This window comes from Tarenaya hassleriana, unplaced genomic scaffold, assembly GCF_000463585.1.
Source record: "Tarenaya hassleriana unplaced genomic scaffold, ASM46358v1 Cleome9, whole genome shotgun sequence".
NCBI lineage: Eukaryota > Viridiplantae > Streptophyta > Magnoliopsida > Brassicales > Cleomaceae > Tarenaya > Tarenaya hassleriana.
Genome location: NW_010971389.1, coordinates 2,231,860 through 2,253,603, shown reverse-complemented (window position 1 = coordinate 2,253,603; position 21,744 = coordinate 2,231,860). Strand labels below are relative to the sequence as shown.

Here is a 21,744-nt window from a genome sequence, read left to right as displayed (position 1 = left end):
TTTTTATCCTGAAGTAAAAAAGCCTCTATAAGCCAAATCATAAGAAATTAAAATGGAAATACGTTACGTGATAATCGTATTTTTTTTTATAAAAAAATCGCAATAAATAATTTAACATCGTGTATGATCGCACGAAATTCTTTCCAGCTATCCTCCGTAATTTACGGGGAACTTAACAATTATTGTTACTATGACTACGTGCACATCGCCCACCCAGATAGCATGTCGTGAACATTTTGTCATTTATTTTTTTCACCAATAATAATAATAATAATAATTCACAAATATCAAATTATGATCAATATTTCATTAATGTTGTGCCCTAACGCCTACGCACAGGAATTTATAATGAAATCGCAGGGGAAGCGGGAGGCTTGGGGCTACGCTTGTGCACGCACGCGTCCACCGAAAACAGGTGCATGTGCACACATGGGCCTGGCCCACTTGCCTCGGTACGTGGGGGCACGTAAAAAGCAATTCCACCGCAGGTCCAAAATATTAAGTGATTATTAAAAAAATAAACGGAAAATTCCTTATAAAATAAATATGGTTAAAATATACAAAATTATTCAATTGACATATTAATTAATACATGAATTATTCGATTTCTCTCAAATTTCTATACGCCGTTGATACACTGTTAATTCAATGGCTACTTTCATTTGCCACGTAGCACGTTATCAACAAATTACAAATAAATAAAAATAAAAGAAAATATTAAAATTTTAAAATAATAGGGGTAATAATTTAAGTTATATATTCCTGTATATATATATATATATTATACACACAGTGATAGACCTAGAAAAATCTATAAGAGGGGCAATAATTTTATACATTTAATTTGTAGAGTCAAATTTTATTTTTATAGGAATATTTGATAATTTTATAATTTTATAAAATTTATAAAAATTTTAATAATTTTGTAAATAGGGAAAGGACTGCGATTCCATTCTACCCATTTGATATAGGTCCGTCCCTATATATATACACACACATATATATAATATATGTATTTTTATAGGTTTCCCAAAAATAAAAGTATATATCACAGGCTTTGATAATCCAATATGTTATATTATTATATAATATTAAATAATATATATGTAAACTAGTAATACATCAATATATTTGTTATTTTATTTAGTTAAGTTATGAATTATTTTATATGTAGTATAAAGAATAAAATAATATTAAGGATCAAGATGGGGTTTTATGTTTATGTTGCTTAATTCACACGCAAAAAAGTTTTCATTCGATATCAAATGTTTGTCTGTGTTGAATCGTGAGCCAATTTGTGTTGGCTCGCGAGTTAGTTGAGTCGATATAGAGTTGAATAATTTTTTGTTCATTTAAAAACGAGTTGAAACGAACCAAACTCGAGTTTTTTACAATCTAGATCGCTTGTTAGATTCGTTGTTAATCACATCATCTCAATATTTGAACAGAACAGAAACTGTCAATTATATATATATATATATATATATATATATATATATATATTAATCACCAAGTAATTTCGGATGTAAACAATGATTACTCAAAGATATTAAGAGATGCGAATAATATTATATTTAGTATTATTTTTATATTTTAAATATTTATATCGATTAAATAAGATATTATATGATTTTATTTTTTACTTATAAATATTGTAATGTTTTGTTTTAAATAATGAGAAATCAAACGATTCTCTATCTATTTTCTCTGTTACCTATATATTATTTATTTTCAGGATTATAAACCCATTAATCTCAATTGATTCCTTACCCATTGCTTATATCCAAATGCAAAATTAGTTTGATTTATATCAGTTTCCTTGTTATATCGATAAGAAAATTTATCTCTTGGATAACACATTCCAAATTTAATTTCTATACGACCTGTAAAATTAAGGTTTTGGTGCAATACAATTTATATTTTACTAAAAAAAACGTACTGATAAAAATCAATTTATTATTTAACTATATTTTAGTTTGAAAAACCACGAGATATAGAACATTGCACATGTGCGTGAAAATATAACATGTTACATAAGTAAGTGTGGAGATGAGATTAGTACGTTGGATATTCCTAAAAATATGGTTCGAATTAACTATTATAATTCATTTTTTTGTTGCAAAGTGAACCAAATTACGAGCTGTTGGGCTATAAATCTACACATACACACACATATATATAATACTTTATAAGATATTTATCAGTTAGATACAAATTAGTAGTATGATTCACGTGGATATATATATGCACAGGAGAACGATGCACCATCTTGTCGTGTACATATTCTCTTGCATGTGATTCATAACCATTTTCATGTCGTGGTCTCAACGAATTTGTCGTGTAGTGGGTCGAAGTAGGGCTCGACATAGATACCTGAAAATTGAATATCCGTCGGATACTCATCTCACGGATATTCGATTTTAGGGTTCTCGTAATTTTTAAATCCAAATCCAAATCCCGATTTTTCAATATCCGTAAATCCGAATACAAATCTGGATAATAGAATTTTTAAAACCGGATACCCGCAGGTACCCGACTATTATGATTATAAATAATTATATCTTATATTTATATAACATTTTTATAAAATATAATTATTTTAGATTAAATAATATCATATTTTTTAATATTAATTTAAAAAAATTAAATTTATTATTATTTATCTCTTATTTTTTCTTTTGTCTAATATATATATTTTTATCATAATTTATCAATTTTTATAAATATATCTTTATTTTTTGAAAATTTTATATATGAATATTGTTGTTTTTCTTAAATAAATTCGGATTCGGATACCCGCGAATATCCGACCATTATTCCGGATACCCATACTCCGGATACTCGTAAATACCAAATCCCGGATACAAATTTTATAGTTAAACCCGAGCCTTTCGCATCCAAATCCAAATCTCTTGATTTTTCTGAATATCCGACCAGTGTTCACCCCTAGGTCGAAACAACTCCAGAATAATAGATTTAATTTCATATTAGATTTACTTCCTTGGTCGTATTATAGTTTCCCTTTGGGTTTTTTTTAAGCTATAGTTTCCTTAGTTTATAACTTTAGACATGCATATTCACACACACACACACACAACCGCTACACAACGTACTTAATATTTTTTTTTTTTGTAGAAATTGATTTAATCATGCACCCTAATATATGTAGCACGAACGTGGCCCTATATTTAAGGTTTCAAACACATACATAACTAGGGATGGGCATGAGTGGATTTTTTTTTGGAATTTTAGATATCACAACAAATATTTAGGTATCCAAATGATATATATATATATATATGATATCTTTGGCCTTACCCATTGAGCGATTTTTAGGTCGGAGAATTATATAAATACATCAATTTCACCGATATGGTTGGACGAAAATATATTATTAAAAAAAAAAATTAGACAAAACCTGTCTTGAATTGTTGTGTCGGGGCTTGCAGGCTTTGTATGCTTAGTCTTTTATCTACAGTTATTGTCGCCATGACAATTAACTTAATTCTTGCCCACTGTCCCTTCTGTTTTTTTAATCAGCTTAATCGGTGGATTAAGGGTGCTAATCGTAATTAAGGTCTCAACCAAAATACACACCACGATGTATCACCAAAACATCATCTTTACAAAAAAAAAAAAAAGAACCAAATCAAATCACCAGACACTCAAAAACACAATGCATCTATCTGCCCTAACGAACGCTGTCTCAAAGCACAACAGAGACTCTTTTTCCCCCCTCAAGGCTTGTAGCCACCATAGCTACGACCGTGAGAATCGTCGGTCCGGTTGTTCCTGAAGGCGCAGCAGCCGATCGAGTAGACGACGACGAGGAACACGAGGAAGACGATGTTGACGACCGCGACTTTCTTCCAAGCGCTCTTGATGTTGTCGAGGAGACCGGCCTTGCAGGCTTCGCAGTCGAAACAGAGCTTGTCCGGTCTGTTTTCCCACAGTTCGCAGTCTGGGTTCGTGTGACTTCCCACGGTCTTGTTCCAGTTCGTCGGGCTCACGTACGTGAACTGGCAACCGTCCGAGGGCTTGCAGCAACCCGACTGTCAAAATCGCAAGGAAATTGTTGTATGTTATCATTGACAATCTAGTGTCCTTTCAAAGAATTGCGAGTTAGTCACACAATTCCATAACAAAACCATAAGCACCCAAATCTTTTAACAAAAAGATCACTTTTTTGGTATCTTGCCAATTTCAGGGCAGGGGCACCGTCAGATGCAGAAGAACCCGGATTACACAGAAGTTGAAATCAATTGGTGAGATGCTAAAAAAGTTTCGATCTTTTTGTGAAAAGATTTGGGCGCTTTTGTGGGCTATCTTTTGATCTTGGTCCGGAAAAAACAGACACACTTTACTGTAAATTCAGTTCACATTCCAGACAAGAAGCAAAGCAAGCAAGTCAACCTAAGAATTTCAAACGAAACCCTAAAACCAGACGACTTAGGGCCCTCTGTACTCCAAGGAATCTGAACCATGGTTGTAATCTAAATTGACCGAAACTGAAAATTTAAAGCAAGCAAGAAGATGTCAAAGGTCAATACCTGAAGGGCGGAGAGATGTTCTCGGTATAAATCGTTCACGGTGTCATGAGCAAACTTGGATTCGAACTCAGAACAGACCTTGCTGTCAACAAGACAGCTCCTGATCCTGTTCCAGTTATTGGCGCTGTTCACGCGCTTCTGCAACCAGTTAGAGTAATCTCCGAGCCTGTACTCTTTATACCCTCGTCCGGACACTGACTGGCCGGCTCCTTTGTTCGTGACGACGAAGGCGAAGACGGTGAAGCAGAAGACGAGCAAAATGAGGATGAACATGACGAAGAGGTAAACCCAGAGAAGCCATGTCACTCTGCAACAGGCGCCGACGAGTCCTGCGATGGAGACGATCATGAGGAAGACCCCGAGAGCGATCACGGGTTTGTCGAGGAATCGCTCGCACTCCGTCGAGCCCTTTTGGCTGAGCCAGATTCCTCCTGCGAGGATCGGGATCGAGAGGAGGAAGACGATGAAGTTGAGGATTCCGACGAGGTTGTTGCTGCAGCGAACCATTGTTTCAAGTTTCTGAGTTATGTACGACCAGTCCCTGTTTGGGTGCTGAGAAAATCCGATGGAGATTGAGACGAAAAAAAATCTAAAATTTGGCGAATCCCCAGATGAGAAATGGACGAACTAACAAAACCCAGAAAGAGATCCACGCGAGAAAACCAGAAAATACCCAGAAAAATCGAGACTTGGCGATTTCCCGGGTGAGAAAACGGATGATACCACGAGAGAGAGAAAACTCAGAGATGGATTGTGATTGATGAGAAGACTTGAGACGGTAGGAGATGAACTTAAAAGATGAGAACGAAACGCGTGGAAGCAAATCAGAGAGGTTTCAGAGGAAGTTGTCGAGACTTGATTACTGTTTTTTTTATGTAAAACTCACGCGCTTAAAACTCACGCGCTCTTGAGCGCGTGATTAAGAAATGATTAGGATGGTGGTTGTTTAATTTAATTACCATTGTCAGATAATTTCTTTAACCGAGAAATTAATTTTCCGTTCTTTGTTGTTGCGTGGGAAATCGGAAGGCTTCTGAAAGACTTATCTATAAATGCTTCTGAAATAATCATTTAATTATTTAATTACCATAAATGAAAATGGAATGATTGTGTTTATTGTCATTTAATTATATTTGAAATGGAACAATCGTGTTCATTTTCATCTGAATGAAACAATAATGTTTCTAATTATATTATGGTAATCGTGATGGAAAAATTATTTTGGTAACAGGAAAATATGGAGATTATTTTGGTACGCACATATCAATGTCTAGTTGTAATTAATATCATCAATACAGGTTGTTGAATTAATGTCACTGTGAGTGATGATGGCGATGGGGTTCTAAAATATCTCCTTGGAAGTAATATAGATTGAGATATGTGTCGGTCCACTTCCACAAAGTTTTTATTTTATATAATAAGAAATATATTTTATCAATAACATCAAAATAAATTATATGGCTATGTGTTACAAAAAAAAAAAGTTGGTGGCCCGCATGTGCTGTGGTACGATTTTTTTCTTAAATTGCTCCATGGGACAAAAGAAAGTATATTTCCTAACTTTCTTATATTTAAAATTTTGCTAACCAACGAGTTTTCATATCAAATTATTTAAAAAAAAGAAATATAGAGATTCTCGTGATCACGATAAAAAATCATAAGAATCAAACAAACAATCGAAAATTTCCGTAAGATAAGTTATTCTACAGAAATAAATACTCCTTAGATTATGTGTATATATATATATATATTAAGTTTCATATATTATCTTATTGTTTACATATGTCATTGTTTGATTTTTCCTAAAAAGTACATATTTTTTTTTAAAAAATTATTCCTATTCAGTTTTTTTATTGTTATTTCATAATGTTTGGGCCTTATAAGGGTGGATTATCTGTTTCAACTTTAAAGGTTGGGCCTAAAAGCCCAATCAAAGGAAGGGAAGAGTAACGGAAACACAATTGCCAAATAGGCCGAAAAAAAAAAGATTCAGGGAGGAAACCATTGCTTGAATTGAATCGAGCGTTGTTCTTCAGATCATCTCTCGCCTTCCACCTCAGATTCATCTACTCCTCCGCCGCTACTCCTAGTTGTACGGTTTGCTGCAATGGCCACTGGAGATACTCGGTCGTCTTTCCCCGGCGGCCTCGGCTGTGATGGCGCGGCGGCTCAGTCTGCCTCGGCTTCCTGCCCCACCGATTTTCTCACGCTTTGTTATCCCCTCAAGGTAGTTTAGCGTTGAACGATCCGATTCACATGTCGCCGCGTTGTGTTTTCCCGTTGTCTGCTTTCGTTTTTCGCTCTGGTGCTGTTTGGTTGGCGAGAAACTGTGGATTGAAAGATAAATTGGAACAGTAAATTACCATGCATTCGATGCGCATATCGAGACAAATACGGAGAAAAGATTGAGTTAACTAGATATTTGTTTGCTGTTGGATTGCAGGGAAGTTTCAGACCAATATAGGGAAAGCTTGGGCATCGGAGATAGCTTCAAGAAGAGGAAAGCAACACTACTAATCTTAATCCTCGTCCGAGAAAATTAACACCAACGGGTAATAAATAATTTTGCTATCCTTTGCCTTATTACTTTATCCTTCAAGAATCAAGAATCACCCTGGTTAAAATCTTTCCAGATACATCTAAGTACTGTTCCATTAAAACTGAACTCTTTTTCCCCCGTTTCTCTTTTATTTTGATGAGTATAAACAAATGTAATTTGGATATATTCGATAAGGAACTAACGCCTAATCAAACCTCTGTTGCAGAGATTGAAGGAACACTTGATAGCTTGTCGGGAAATTCGAAAAAGAACATCTGATCAGAACGGAGGTTTGTCATTTTCGTCAATCTAAGAACGAGGTTGGGATTTCGGAAATTCTGTTCGCTGTCTCTCGCATGTCTAAATCATTCATTTGCATAAACTGAGGTGACTTTGTTACATGAAATAAGGGTTTGCCAAAATTGATTGTTATGTCGTGTGGAGGGGATGTTTTCTCTTCTTGTTTCTGAATACAAAACTCTAAACCCAATCTAACCATTTCCTGATCTGGGTTTTCTTTGACTCTTGATTTCATGGAGATTTTGTATGTTTGGTCGTTTGTGTTATGCCCAATTTGGTATAGAATCTTTCTTTGATCTGATGGTGTTTTTTGGTCGGAAAATCTTTGGTTCGGAAAGACGCGTGGTCTTGTACGCTATAAGCCAATGTGAAACCCTCTGACATTTCGCCACTTGTCTGATACTCTTTGATTCCTTCCGGTCCGAAATCACGCGTTGACACGTTGTAGGCCGCCAGAATCTTCGTCTCATCGCCATTCTTCATTAGCTACAAGCTTTGATGTTTGTGTTTCCCAAAAATGGTTTAAAGTGTCTATGCCAAAAGTTTTTTTATTCTTGTGCACGTGAAAAGGAAAGTTTGTAGGAAAGGACTAAAAGTTCGTAATAATTTTGGCCAATTCGTGCACTATATATATATATATATATATATATATATATATATAAGTTTAATTGAAATTCCAAAACATGTTTTTAGAGTTGAATATACTTTTAATAAAATTCAAATTCGAATTAAGAAACTCTAACAAAAAGTCATTATTAAATATAATTTTTTTTTGTAAATTACAAAAATTCAATCGATATAATTTTTTTAAAATAAAAATAAGAATACAAAAATAATCCAATTGAAATATATTTTAAGCCTAAAAATATATATTCGTTAGTGTTTATCCGAGTCAACTAGCATCATCCGCCATGTTTATTCTTTTTTTTTGTATTATCTATTATTGTAGATGATGCGCTGACAGATACAGCAGTACTGATGATTCTAACAATGTCTTGTCTGCCCATTAACACGAAGCCAAACTCCATACGTCTTTTTTTTTTCTTTTTCTATACAAAACTAATCTCTTTTTATATTACTACCGGAAGGAAAATGATAGAACCCACTCATTAATAATTTAATAATGGACCCAACAAATTCTCAAAGTCCATGAAAAGAACTTACCCCAAAATCTAGTTTAAGAGTGGAGGTTTGACCTCCTTATATATTGGCTCTAAATCTCTTTCTTTTTCCAATGTGGGACACTTATCAATACCGTCCCCTATAGAATCCACGACGCTGGGACAAATCTGGTCGTTGGCGGTTTCTCGGTTGCTGGCGGCTACGCACCTTTTGTGCTCCTCTCTTGACCATTCTTCTTCCGCCGTGTCATCTTGTATGTCCGAGGATCGTTTGGCTCTGATACCAATTTGATAGAATCCACTCATTAATAATGGACCCAACAAAATCTCAAAGCTCATGAATAGAACTCAACCCAAAACTAGCTTATTGGGGGAGGGTGCCCATGATATTATATTACAATATTTTCGATATAGGACTCTAACAGAAAACAAATAAAATATTATTTGGTCCATATATTTTATCTAGAACATAGTTTTCTACTCTTGGATAAGAGTTTTATATTAAAAAAAAAAATTTATTTTTATTTTGTGTACAAATCATCCGAATCTGTCGGATTCGGTCCAAATCAACCGGTCGTATAAATGTATTAATTAGAGTGGCTGAATTTCAAAACTCCACTTGCAAGTTGACAATCTGTTTGAGAGATCATTAATCGCACTTAAAACCTTATCCTTTTGACTTCTAATGTCACAAATCAAATTCATTCAATTGTATCGATTTTAATTTCATTTGAAAAGTTCAAAATTTTGGTAACCCAAAAGAATCTGAATTTGCTAGAAATTTGAACAAGAAAATCTCAACGTTTATAGTCCGTTTCAAAATCTTGGTCGATGTTGATGCAATTTCATCTCAAATGTTGAAGTGACAATTACTTAGATGTGTTTAGAGTTTAGACTCCTTTCTTTAGAGATTTGTGGAGTTGGCGTGTGTAATTGCAAAATATTGGATTATTTTGTTATATTTTGCAAATTGTTTTTCAAAATAGTGAAACATTAGTATTCCTCTTTTTAAGTTAAAAATATAAAATTTATAAGATATAACCTTGACTGACAAATCCAATACTTAACTAGATTTCCAAACTGTTGCCGTAAGATTACGAATTTGCGTTAAAGAAATTTTTGAGCTGGCGGTATTTGACAAATTTAGAAAACGCCCTTTAAGGTACGAGATTTGAAAATCGATCCAATATATATGGACTAATGAAGATCGGTACCATGTAATAAAAAAAAACAAAATATTTGCATTACGGACAAACACAATATAACAATGTTTATATATATGATTGGGTCATACGATATCGGTTTCACGCAAGATGGTATTTCATGGTATTTGGTTGGTTCACTTGTGATTATGCCTACCACATTATTAGTCTCGCAACCATCTAACTGCAAACTACTTTCCTTTGATCCAATTTTGATCATTTTAATTCATATATGTTTTTTATTTTGAAAATACATATGAAAATGATTAATTTTCATAGTTATATGGTCAGCTAATTTCCATTTTGAAAAAAAATCTAGCTATTGAAAATAAAATAATGTGTTAGAAAAGTTCTCTCTGCACTTAAAATTCCAAAAGTTTTTTCAATATTTTTGAAAATTCCGTACGTTTGGGTTTTCTTTCATTATTTTAAAGTGGAAGATACAAAGAATGGTGATATACTTTACAAAAAGAGCTTTGAATCAAAGATTATTGTGCTCATATTCTAAATTTTTTTCATCTGAATATGACGAAATTGTATATTGGAATTTCCCTATTATCAACGCGGAACTAACTTTACATATACACCAGATCTTGTGACCGAAATGCGTTACTTCTCCAGCAAAAAATAACATAAACTAAAATGTGAAAATCTTTTTAAGATAAGGTTTGACTCGTGGATCAACCGGGGGGAATGAATTAAATAGGAATTTACACTAAATTTAAATGGATTTCATTATAAAATGAAAACTATATACTATAAATTACAAGGATGAGTAAGCAGTAGATGGGAACGTGCAACAGAAACAGTTCACCCACCTCTCTTCTACTGCTGCTGCCGTTTCCAAACCTTTTTTCCTTCACTCTCTCAAGCGCCTTCTGTATAGGGGAAATCGCCGGAAGAGGAAAAGAGATCCAAAATTCAATCTGTTAAGGAAGAAGAAAATGGGCCAGGAGAAACCCACCTGCTGTGTTCTCGATGCTTCCACTTACGCGGGTTTCTGGATTCTCAAGAGATTGCTCGCCAGAGGCCACTTGGTTCACGCCGCAATCCGTAAAGACGGTACCTTTTCCACGAAATTCTTATCTGGGCATCGTCGGACTCACTCTTTCTCGTCGATTTGAGGGTTTTTAAGAAATGGGTTGATCTTGTGTTGGGGATTAGATGAATCGTTTTCCGTTCGCAGGGGAGAGCGAGATGGAGAAGAAGATAAAGGAAATGATGGAGATGGAGGAAGAGAGACTAGTGGTGTACGATGTCGATACGTTGGATTATCAGAGCATTCTCTCGTCTCTCAAAGGCTGTAATCTCGTCTTCTGCTGCTTAGACAGTCCTTCTGGTTATGATGTGCGTGTATATTCTCCATTTTCTCACTCTCAAATCCTCGAGATTCTGGTTCCTGTCATCATCGTAAAGTTTTGGTTTTTAATTTTGGTGGGTTTTGGATTTGAGAGAGGATTTGTAGGAAAAGGAGGTGGATTTGGAGGTGAGAGGAGCGATCAATGTGGTGGAGGCATGCGCGCAAACAGAGACCATCGATAAGGTTGTCTTCTCTTCTTCTCTTACTGCTGCAATCTGGCGGGACAACATCGGAACTCAGAAAGATGTCGACGAGAGGTGTTGGAGTGATCGAGACTTCTGCCTCAAGAAGAAGGTTTGCTTTCTCCGCCTACTTCCTCTGTTGCCTTAATCAGTTTTAATTTTATATTTTTTTTCAATAAAAAATTAAATTAATGTCATGTATAGCTCTGGCACTATTATTATTGGTTAGTACGTTTTTCAAGATTCTTTCACCCTTTATAAATACATCGACCAACACAAATTTTATTTTTTATTTATACATATTTTTTCTGAAATATAATATTTATTTTGGTACAAAATTTCTGTAAAATTAGAGACGACTACGATTATGATATTGGCGAGCATATAATATAACCATGCTATTAATCATTTATTTAATTGAAATTTATGTTTTCACCAAATTCTGACGGCTTTAACGTTGGCAATCGGTCCAAAGGAACATGCAGGTCGGACTATAGTTTGGACATTTTTCAGCATATTGGACCCACTTTATAATTACAAACTATAATAATCAAATTAAAATTATAATCATTTTTCCATCAATCATCTGGCAATTATTATAATATAATTTCTTAAATGATTGCTTTTTCCTTTTTGGGTTAGAATCTTTTTGGATAGTGAAAGGTTGGGTCTTCATGAAATGTATGGTGGCATATGAATATATATGATATAACGTATTTGGTGGGCAACACAGTAAGAGATTAAGTGGTGGCAGATAAATTGAATTTGCAGCTCATGTCTCATGGTTCATTGTACGATTCTTGAATTCACTGTTTATATATATATATATATATATATATATATATATATATATATTAGGCCGGTCGGTTACTCTTCTTGTCTGTATTCCCAAATTTTTAGATGTATACAATTAAATGTTGGTAGGTTTCCTAATTTCTAGATTAAGTTTCTATTGAACCTAACATTCAGATATAAGACATAAGATCACATATACATGTTTTAAAACTATATGTACATATATATATATATATGTGTGTGATAAAATGATTGGTTTCATATATGAGTGTATAGTTGTGGCATGCATTGGCGAAAACATTATCCGAAAAGGCAGCTTGGGCTTTGGCAATGGACCGAACGCTCAACATGGTGTCCATCAATGCCGGTCTCATCACCGGACCCTCCGTCTCTCAACAAAACCCTAATCCCACCATGTCTTATCTCAAAGGTACATGCACATGCATATATATATACATAGGAATAGAATACGATTTTCTGTACGTATTTATCAGAATATACGTACATCGATCTAGGAAACCCTACAATTTCATCTATTTAATTGAACCGAATTCCGTTCGTTATAGGAGCTGCGCAAATGTACGAAAACGGGGTTTTAGCTTATGTGGACGTGAAATTCCTCGCCGACGTTCACATCAGAGCATCGGAGGATAGTTCGAGTTGCGGGAGATATTTTTGCTTCGACCGGATCGTTAACACAGAAGAAGAAGCTCTCAAGCTTCTTCAATCCTTGTCTCCATTAATACCCATCCCACCAAGGTACTAACCGTCGTATAGTTTATCCGATTAAACCCTAAATTTCATCCAAAGTAATTACTTATATACACACACACACACACACATATAGGTATTTTCAATTCTCAGATCTGGTTTGATGTTATTAGCAGCTAATATTATGAATATGTTCAAATGTGAAGGTATGAAATGCAAGGAGCTGAAGTTCAAGAAGAAAGATTGAGGAACAAGAAACTTAGCAAGTTGGTGGAGGCTGGTCATGCTTGTTAATAACTTAATTAGAGATATAATATATATGATCTTATATATATATAATAAATACAATAGTAATAATTTGTTATGACATTTAGCATTTGTGTGTGTGTGTGTGTGTATAAAGTAGTTCTAATTTTCTTTGAATCCAGATTTAGTATTCACTTATATATGATTTTGTTAAATGGAATCATTTGAGCTGTTAGAAAATATTTTTTTAAAAGCCACGTGTCCTGAAATTGTACAATAATCATAAAATCGAAGCTTAATTTTATTTTAGATTTTAATTTTATTTTAGTTCCATTTTTTAAATTTAGAAAGAGATATACTCATATTTAGTTATAGATTGGATTTAGATCTTATCTTACTCGTTTTTTTTTCAATTAAAATATTTATTTTCTAAACAAAATTATTAGTATTGAATTTTTTTTTATGAGGTTTTTATTTCGTGTTTGTTTAAAAAGAGGTTATATCCAAATTCAGTTTAGGTATGATTACATGATATAAGATTCGTCTTAACTGTGTATTTATCGATCAAAATATTAAATATTTAGGACAACAATAACCCTGGTAAAAAATTATGTTACAATCGGAAGTATTCGTGTGGATTTTTTTTTATGAAATCAGAAAAAAAAAAGTAATATGGGCCGGAACTGGGCCTGAGTGAGTCTGGGCCAGTCGATATCTTGTCCAGTTTAAATAAAGTTTGAATTTTATGATACAAAAAATATACTTGATTTTATAAGCTTAACCGAATCACATACCTTTGATTCCTTGCATAAGTTTTTTTTTACTCTTTGGATCGACTTGGGATTATATTTCAATCCTTGGGAAATAAAAATATATACTTGATGATCCTATGTCTCTGTCTATATATATATATTCGCATTTTTATTACGTATTGTTCGTTGATAGTTGTTATAAAATTGTGTATCTAACCATAGACTGCATATATTATATTCTACGCTTGTATAAAGGCAATAGATATTTAAAACAAACAATACATGCGAGGCAAAGCACGTATATATATATATATATATATATATATAAGCATATATATATATAAGCATATATATATATATATATAATCGATGTATATATGTTTTATGTAAACGCCGAGACCCATGTGATGTATGTTTGTTTGGGGCTTGGAGAACACAAGAGAGGCCCCACAGGAGGGGAATTCAAAACATTTCCCAAGAAGATTGTGGCAAACCCTCCTACACCAAAGTTATTTTACATCACGTATACATATATATATATATATATATGTGTGTGTGTTGGTATATGTGTATATATATATATATTTGTATATGTGTATGTATGTATATGCGTTGTGTAGTATGAAGGTCTGACATTGATTTTGACCTTGCATTAGGACAGTCATTTCTCCTGCATTGAGCGCTCTTTTTCTGTTCATTCATTTTCCCATCTAATCCATTCATTAATATTCAGTTTACGATCCATAGACGAACGGATTTCAATTTTGTAAACACAAATTTATAAATTTATCGGCCGAATAAAACAGGTCACATGCTTTTTTTTTACACATACATGAGATAGTTTCTAATAATACGAGCTAAAAGACAACAAAACAGTAAAAAAAAAATTAGATACTTGTGTAGAATATAAATATCCTAAAAAGTAAAAATCAAATCTAAATGTATAATAATATTGAATTAATTTTGTGCGGTATTCTATACTATCCGTTATTATCTATGGTTTAAATTGCATTGGGAAAATAATAACATTGCAATTACAACTTCTCTATTTCTTGGAAGTAACGTATGAAATCGGGAAAGAGGAGTGCGGATGCATTAGATACTTATTTCAACCGTGGGGGTATAAATATAGTCGCTTAAATTTATGTATAAATATACTGAAAATATATCTATAAATTTAAAAAATGAATATATTAATTAATAGTACTAATCAAGACAGAAAGATGTATCTCACTTTGATCCAAGCAGGAACAGAGACAACGATCTCTTCCTGTTTTTTTTTTCCTGTGTCGGGTCCACGAAAATTGAAGTGTCCTTGAATAAGCAAAACATATTAATCACAAGTCACTATAATATCAAATTTGGCGTATCTAAATTATATATATACACACAAACGCGCGATAAATGCAATTGGGCAACGAGTAAAAAAAAAAAAAGAGAAGAAACGAAGGAATATTGTGAAATTAAAATCCGGAAAAAACATAGTCAGCATGATAAATTTATATTCCAAAATGAAATTAAAAGGGAAAAAAGAGAAGAAGATTGAGCCGTCCCGCCAATACCACCATAGACCAAACTGAGATTACAGTGAACAAATCAGAGTTTCATCTCTCAAGACTCTCGTCTTCTTTTATAGAGAAAACGTCCCTCCTGCTTCTCCGCCATTGTCGTCCACCTCTGCCCACTCACCATCTCTCTTTCCTCCGACCCTCCAGACAGAAAAAAAAAGACCACGTAAGTTACCAGAGAGGAGGAGTGATAAAGACATGAGAAGAGGAAGATCTGGGTTTTGGATCTTGTTACAGGCGAAGGAAGATGAACAATGCGTCTGAATCAGAATACGAGATAAAGATTAATAACGCAGTGTGCTTCTCTCTTGTACTTCTTCTTCTTCTTTCGCTTTCTGGCTTTTAGGGTTTTCTTTTCCTTTCCTCTGTGTGTTTTGCTGTTCTTCTTTTGTGTTTCTTTTTTTTTTCTTGAAGGAGCTTTTGGTGGGGGACTCAAATAAGAAGAAAGAAACATAATAAAGCCGTTGTGGAATGAAACATAATAATTGCAAATTTTTATTATTTTTTAGACATGTACGTATAATAGCAATTGGAACAGTTTATTTGTTTTTTTTTAATATTTATATATATATATATATATATATATATATTGACAAAGGGTATATATATAAATGTGTCTCTCCATTTGTTAAATCATCTATAAGACTACATCACATGCATCATGCATAGCAATCTACACCTATATCCATTACTACTATCTTTAATTTAATATATTATTTAGACATCAATTACGACTAGAGTTTGTATTTCAAAAGTAAAATAATAAAAGGGACAAAAAGGGAAATAAATTGTGAAGTACATATATATATATATATATATATATATATATTTGGACCGTATAAGTATGTATTAACGTCAAACTCTTGATTTCCCTTTGTGCCCTTCATTCTTCTCTAAAATTCCTCCACTACCGCCGTCTATAAAGCGGGATATATCGGGGTCACTAAATTTAATTAATAGTTAATGATTTTTTTTAATTAAAGTATAAAGCTTGAGATTTCCAATGATACTTTATTTATAATAATAATAATGATAATTTTAACAATAACGATATTAAACTTTAAAATGGTCTGACCAGATATGTGCTCCTATGTCGAGGCTAGATCTTATCAAGACGAGACGACCACCGCCAAACCCTATACACTCTTCACGTTCACTTTTCCCGAATATCCATACACACACACACACAACTATATATATATATATGTATACACACACGTATATGTAAGTATATATACGGAAATGAGAAGAGGGAGTAAGAAAATACCACATTAGAGATATATACCAAAAAAAAAGGTTCGGCATTACGCAATGACGTGCGAGTTGAAGTGACAAAGCAAAGCTCCAAAGGGAGAGAGAGAGGGGGTAAGCTGCAGTACCGTGGGTTAGTCAGTAATATGATCATCATATCGAGAGGTTGGGGATTAAACTTCTTGACCGTTCATTTATCGTTTGTCAATTACAACTGATTTATCTTATATATATGTATCGTAGGTTCGTGTACGTGGGTGTGGGATTTATCCGATCAACACATTCGAAATATAGTAGGTAAAGTTTATAATGTAAAAAAGAGAGTGAAGGGGAGGGAGAGAGATAATGTATTAGGAAACGTTAGGCGTTTCTCAGAGGGAACCTTACATACGGTCCAAGATCATCTTTCTCTTCCTGATCCGACGGTCCAAATCCAGTGTTGCTTCCGACCGAACCCGCCATTTTTTTCAAGTTAAATCTAAAGTTCATAGTCTCCATATGAACGTTCCCGATATGTTGTTGGGCTCTATGGATTTATAAATTTTAATATAATAATATGAAATCGCATTTCAATTGGAATTAATTTTAAAATTGATGGAATATTATTTTCATAAAAATAAAATTAAACGAATCTGAATCAAATTCTATTTAAATATAAGATCAATAGAAAAACAAAATGAAGACGTTATTTTTAAAATGCACGTTTTTTTAACGTAACCGGATCAAATCTAAACGAATATTTTCTCACCTTTTAGAAAATGTTTTGAATAAATATTACATTTCATTTACGAATTGACGTAAGCATTTCGCATGTAGTTTGAAACATATTCTGTCCATTTTAGCCCTTCCATAAGATAGTTTTTTCGTGCGAAATATATTTCCTATCTCATCAGGTTTTCGATTATTTATTAGATGGCGAGACTCGGTCCATGAATTGTGAATTGGTTTTCTTGTGACATGGATATTTTTTTATATCCATAAAAGGCAAATTAATGTATTTTTTTTCACTTACACACTTCCACAATCATCTGGAAAAAAATAGAATTTGAGATGAATAAGAATTAAAATCGTTAGATAACATGAATTATTCAAATTATACGTATCTTACATATCAACTTTCTAGGAATTATATATAGCACATATATAGTCCGTCCATATCACAAACATATAATTGCCAAAGAAATAGGGATGTCAAAGGAGCCAGCCCGGACCAGATCGGACCAGCTCGTTTCGAGCCAGCTCATTTTCAGCCCAGCTCGTTAAGCCCATTTTTATTTGGCCCAGAAAATTCCTGGCCCAGCCCAACTCGCTTAACTCCCGAGCCGGCTCGCGAGCCGGCTCATATTTTTGTAAATACCTAATAAACCATATCAAATTATACAAAATCATATCCATATCCAAAGTACACATAAATATAAAAAAAAATATCAATACATCTAAATCATATTTATATTCATAATCACAATCCATATACAAAAAACCATCTCCAAATAGATCAAATCATGATCTATCCATATACCAAAAGTCATCTTCAGTTTCTATCCATAACTATCCACATATAATCACATCCTAATCCATATACAAAAAACATCTTCAAAACCTAGTCCATATACAAAAAATCATCCCCAAAACCTAAACTCATATCAACTAATATCATCCCCAAAACCTGCATTCGTACCAACTTTCAAGTTTCAACTTATGACCAAAAAACATCCACCAACTAAGTCACCAAGACATCAACCATCCAAAAACAATCAACCATGCATTCAATTCAGATTTGTCGCAACACCACTTCCGCCTCCATTGCCACCTTCATCTCCACCATCACTTCCACCTCCATTGTCACCTCCATTTTCACTTGTATTATTGACAACTTCAATAACAAAAAGATATGTTAATAACAACTCATTTAATAAATCAGAAAAGAATAATAAATGTAAATGTTTACCCGTTAATTCTGAAAAACCTTTATACCAAGACCTAGCACATATTAACGATTGCACACTTGATGGCAGAAGTTGGTTCCGATACTTGTTCAAAATATGAGAACCGATACTGAATGACGATTCTGAAGCCACCGTAGTAATAGGAATGCTTAAAATATCGGCAGCCATAAGAGCAACATCGGGCATCCGATGTCTATTGTTTTTCCAATATCCCAAAACATCCATATCATGAAAATCCACCACTCTCAATCTTTCTTCATCTAAATAGATGTCCAAATAGGATCTTTCCCTTTCTCCTTCAACATCGGGATCATCCAAATCAAAGTAATCCTGTAAATTTAAATAATAATGACTATTAGAAAAAGTTCAAATTAAAAACTATTATAAAAATACATATATAAGATACTTACATCAAGTATATCAATCGTAGAAACACGATGAGATGTACTTGCACTTGGAGTAATAGCATATTGAGATGAACTTGCATTTGATGCTGGAGTAAGTTTGTCACTCACAATCTTTTGATACTCCCTGTACAGCATGAATAACTTGGTTTTGAGGAATTCCAACTTCTCATTTGCATTCTCTCCATCAAGTTCATTCCAACAACGCCTCAAGAATGGTAACTTGAACCTCGGATCAAGTATGGCACCCATAGCAAGTATAACGCTATAATGCTCCCAATATTTGTTGAACTTCTCTAGCATTCTCAAACTCATCATTCTAATATGATCATCGCTACTAACCACGTTCTTCTTCAGCAACTTTTCAATCCTAAAAATCTGTCCAAAATATAGATTTGAAGTACAGTAAGATGAACCGGACATCAAGACTGTAATCTTGTGAAATGGTTGTAGTAGCTCACATATTCTTTCCGCTCTAACCCATTCTTCATTCGAAGGACAATGCTTATAACCTTTATCGACCACTTTCAATCTAGCAAAGGCGCGTTGATACTTTAATGCCTTTTCAAGCATAATAAACGCAGAGTTCCATCTTGTAGGACAATCCGTAGTTAAGACAGCACTACCACCACCTTCTATGCAACTCTCAAAAACATCCATCCTTCCCTTTGAAGCTTTCACATACCGTACACTATCTCTAATTTTAGATACAGCACCACCAAGTGTCTTTAATCCATCTTGCACAATGAGATTAAGTATATGTGCACAGCATCTTATGTGGAAGAATTCTCCATGACACAATAAATTGTTGTCTAAGCAAAGCCTCTCCTTCAAAATCTCTTGACAACAATCATTTGCTGAAGCATTGTCTAACGTAATGGTGAAAATCTTCTTCTCTATCTTCCATTCCTTCAGCAAGTCATGAATCTTAGAAGCTAAAGCTTCACCGGTGTGCGGATGAGGCAAATCTATGAAAGATAAAATCTTGTTGTTCAACTTCCAATCTTCGTCAACATAATGGGCTGTCAAACATATATATCCTACATTATCGATGCCCGTCCAACAATCCGAGGTCAAAGATATCCTACTCGGAATCCTTTCCAATTCAGACTTCATTCTTGCTTTCCCATCCAAATACAACTTTTCAACTCGAGCAGCCATAGTATTCCTACTACAGAACTTAAAGTCGGGAACCATATAATTAATCCAGTCTCTTAAACCATCATACTCCACAAAAGCAAAAGGGAGGTCATGAGTGACGATGAACTTTGTTAACTTTTCCTCGGAAGTTTTCTGATTCCATTTCTTCGTTATTCTAACATTTCCCTCAGCATCCCTGAACACAGTCCTCAGATCCATACACAACGGTTTCTTAGGACATATATACTCCAAATGTCTTTTCAAAGTAGAAGTTCCATGTGCATCAACCCTTTGGGTATATGTTTGTTTGCAGTGATCACATAGAACCTGTGATTCACTAATCCGGGTGAAATGATTCCATACCTCAGACGTCAACCTTTTTCGCTTCTTCTTAGAACTTACATCTGTATTTTGAGTCTCTTCTTCTTGTTGTGTGGGTGCCGTATCTATTTCTTTACTTCCATCCAAATTTTGCGTTGAATCCATCTGCAAGATTACACACATATATACCAGATTATACATATACATTATATAAACATAGATACAGACTATTTATACATATACGTACAGTCTACAGATTATGCACATACAGATTATACAAACATACACGTTGAAAATCCATGAATCAAGAGAGAATAACACACATACATGAATCAAGAACAACTAACATCAGGAAACAAATCTGAGAAAGAAGAGATTTGTGAAGCTGTGAAAAGAGGCAAGAAATCAAACCAGCCCGAGGAGAGCAAGCGAGACAGAGAGAGGGAGATGAGGCCGAGACCGACGATGGAGGACAAGCGGCGACCGGCGACCGGCGAGAGCGAGCGCCGAGCGGCGACTGACAGTGAGCGCCGAGCGACGACCGACGAGAGCGAGAGCTAGCGAGACTGAGAGGGAAACGAACAGGACTGTGAGAGAGGGATACGAGGTCGAGAGAGGCCGACGACCGGCGATCGACGACCGGCGAGCGGCCACCGACGAAAGCGAGCGGCGACCGGCGAACGGTAACAATCTGAGAGGGAACAATCTGAATCTGAGAAAAAAAACTGAGCAAATGAGAGACAGAGAGGGAAACGAAAATAAAAGCGTGAGAGAGGTAAATGATAAAGAAACCCTAATTTTTTTTTTAAAGCCAGCTCCCGAGCCAGCTCACGAGCCAACCGAGCTAGCTCGTTTGGGCTCGGCTCATGAGGAGCTGGCTCATTCAGCTCGTTTTTTTTTGGGTTAAAAAAATCTTGGCTCGGCTCGGTGATAAACGAGCTAACCTCGAGCTGGCTCGCGAGCTCGGCTCGTTTTGACATCCCTACAAAGAAATGCATTATAATAAATTAATAACCGAAACCGAAATGAGAGAGGCGGAGAACAAAGTTAAAAGAATAAAGTGTCTGAAAGAAAAGAGAATAGGATTCGGATCTAAGATTTGGTCATCACGCAAGAAACGAATATTTTTCTTTGCGAATATATATATTTTTTGGTTTTATTCAATTATCCGCAAAAAAAAAAAGGAAACAAGGCCAAATTAAAGGTAAAACAAGTAAACGCCATATATAGGAAGAAAAGAAGAGAGGAGGGAAAGGTGGCGAGTCACGTAGCTCTTGTTTTATATAACATGCATGATCATGCGCATGCACCACACGAAATTTGTCTTCCCCCCCCCCCCCCACCAGAAGCAAAAAC

At 34.4% G+C, this 21,744-nt stretch overlaps 2 protein-coding genes and 2 long non-coding RNA genes across 4 annotated transcripts; 2 read left to right on the top strand and 2 right to left on the bottom strand.

Moving 5' to 3' along the window:
• Positions 1-3,549: 3,549 nt before the first annotated feature.
• Positions 3,550-5,377, bottom strand: LOC104803926 (tetraspanin-8-like). Its single transcript, XM_010528022.2, has 2 exons — positions 4,551-5,377; positions 3,550-4,052 (listed from the first exon to the last, which is right to left on the bottom strand). The coding sequence occupies exons 1-2, from the start codon at positions 5,055-5,057 to the stop codon at positions 3,738-3,740; spliced, it is 822 nt and encodes a 273-aa protein (XP_010526324.1). The 5' UTR covers positions 5,058-5,377; the 3' UTR covers positions 3,550-3,737.
• A 1,059-nt stretch (positions 5,378-6,436) lies between these two features.
• LOC104803925 lies at positions 6,437-7,603 on the top strand. The gene is made up of 3 exons (XR_770288.2): positions 6,437-6,777; positions 6,994-7,102; positions 7,316-7,603. It is a non-coding gene; the product is annotated as an uncharacterized LOC104803925 (long non-coding RNA).
• Positions 7,604-10,489: 2,886 nt separating this feature from the next.
• On the top strand, positions 10,490-13,187 carry LOC104803924 (cinnamoyl-CoA reductase-like SNL6). Its single transcript, XM_010528021.2, has 6 exons — positions 10,490-10,774; positions 10,899-11,059; positions 11,178-11,366; positions 12,326-12,479; positions 12,616-12,808; positions 12,967-13,187. The coding sequence occupies exons 1-6, from the start codon at positions 10,657-10,659 to the stop codon at positions 13,052-13,054; spliced, it is 903 nt and encodes a 300-aa protein (XP_010526323.1). The 5' UTR covers positions 10,490-10,656; the 3' UTR covers positions 13,055-13,187.
• Positions 13,188-15,198: 2,011 nt separating this feature from the next.
• Positions 15,199-15,807, bottom strand: LOC104803923. The gene is made up of 2 exons (XR_770287.1): positions 15,562-15,807; positions 15,199-15,467 (listed from the first exon to the last, which is right to left on the bottom strand). It is a non-coding gene; the product is annotated as an uncharacterized LOC104803923 (long non-coding RNA).
• Positions 15,808-21,744: the final 5,937 nt, after the last annotated feature.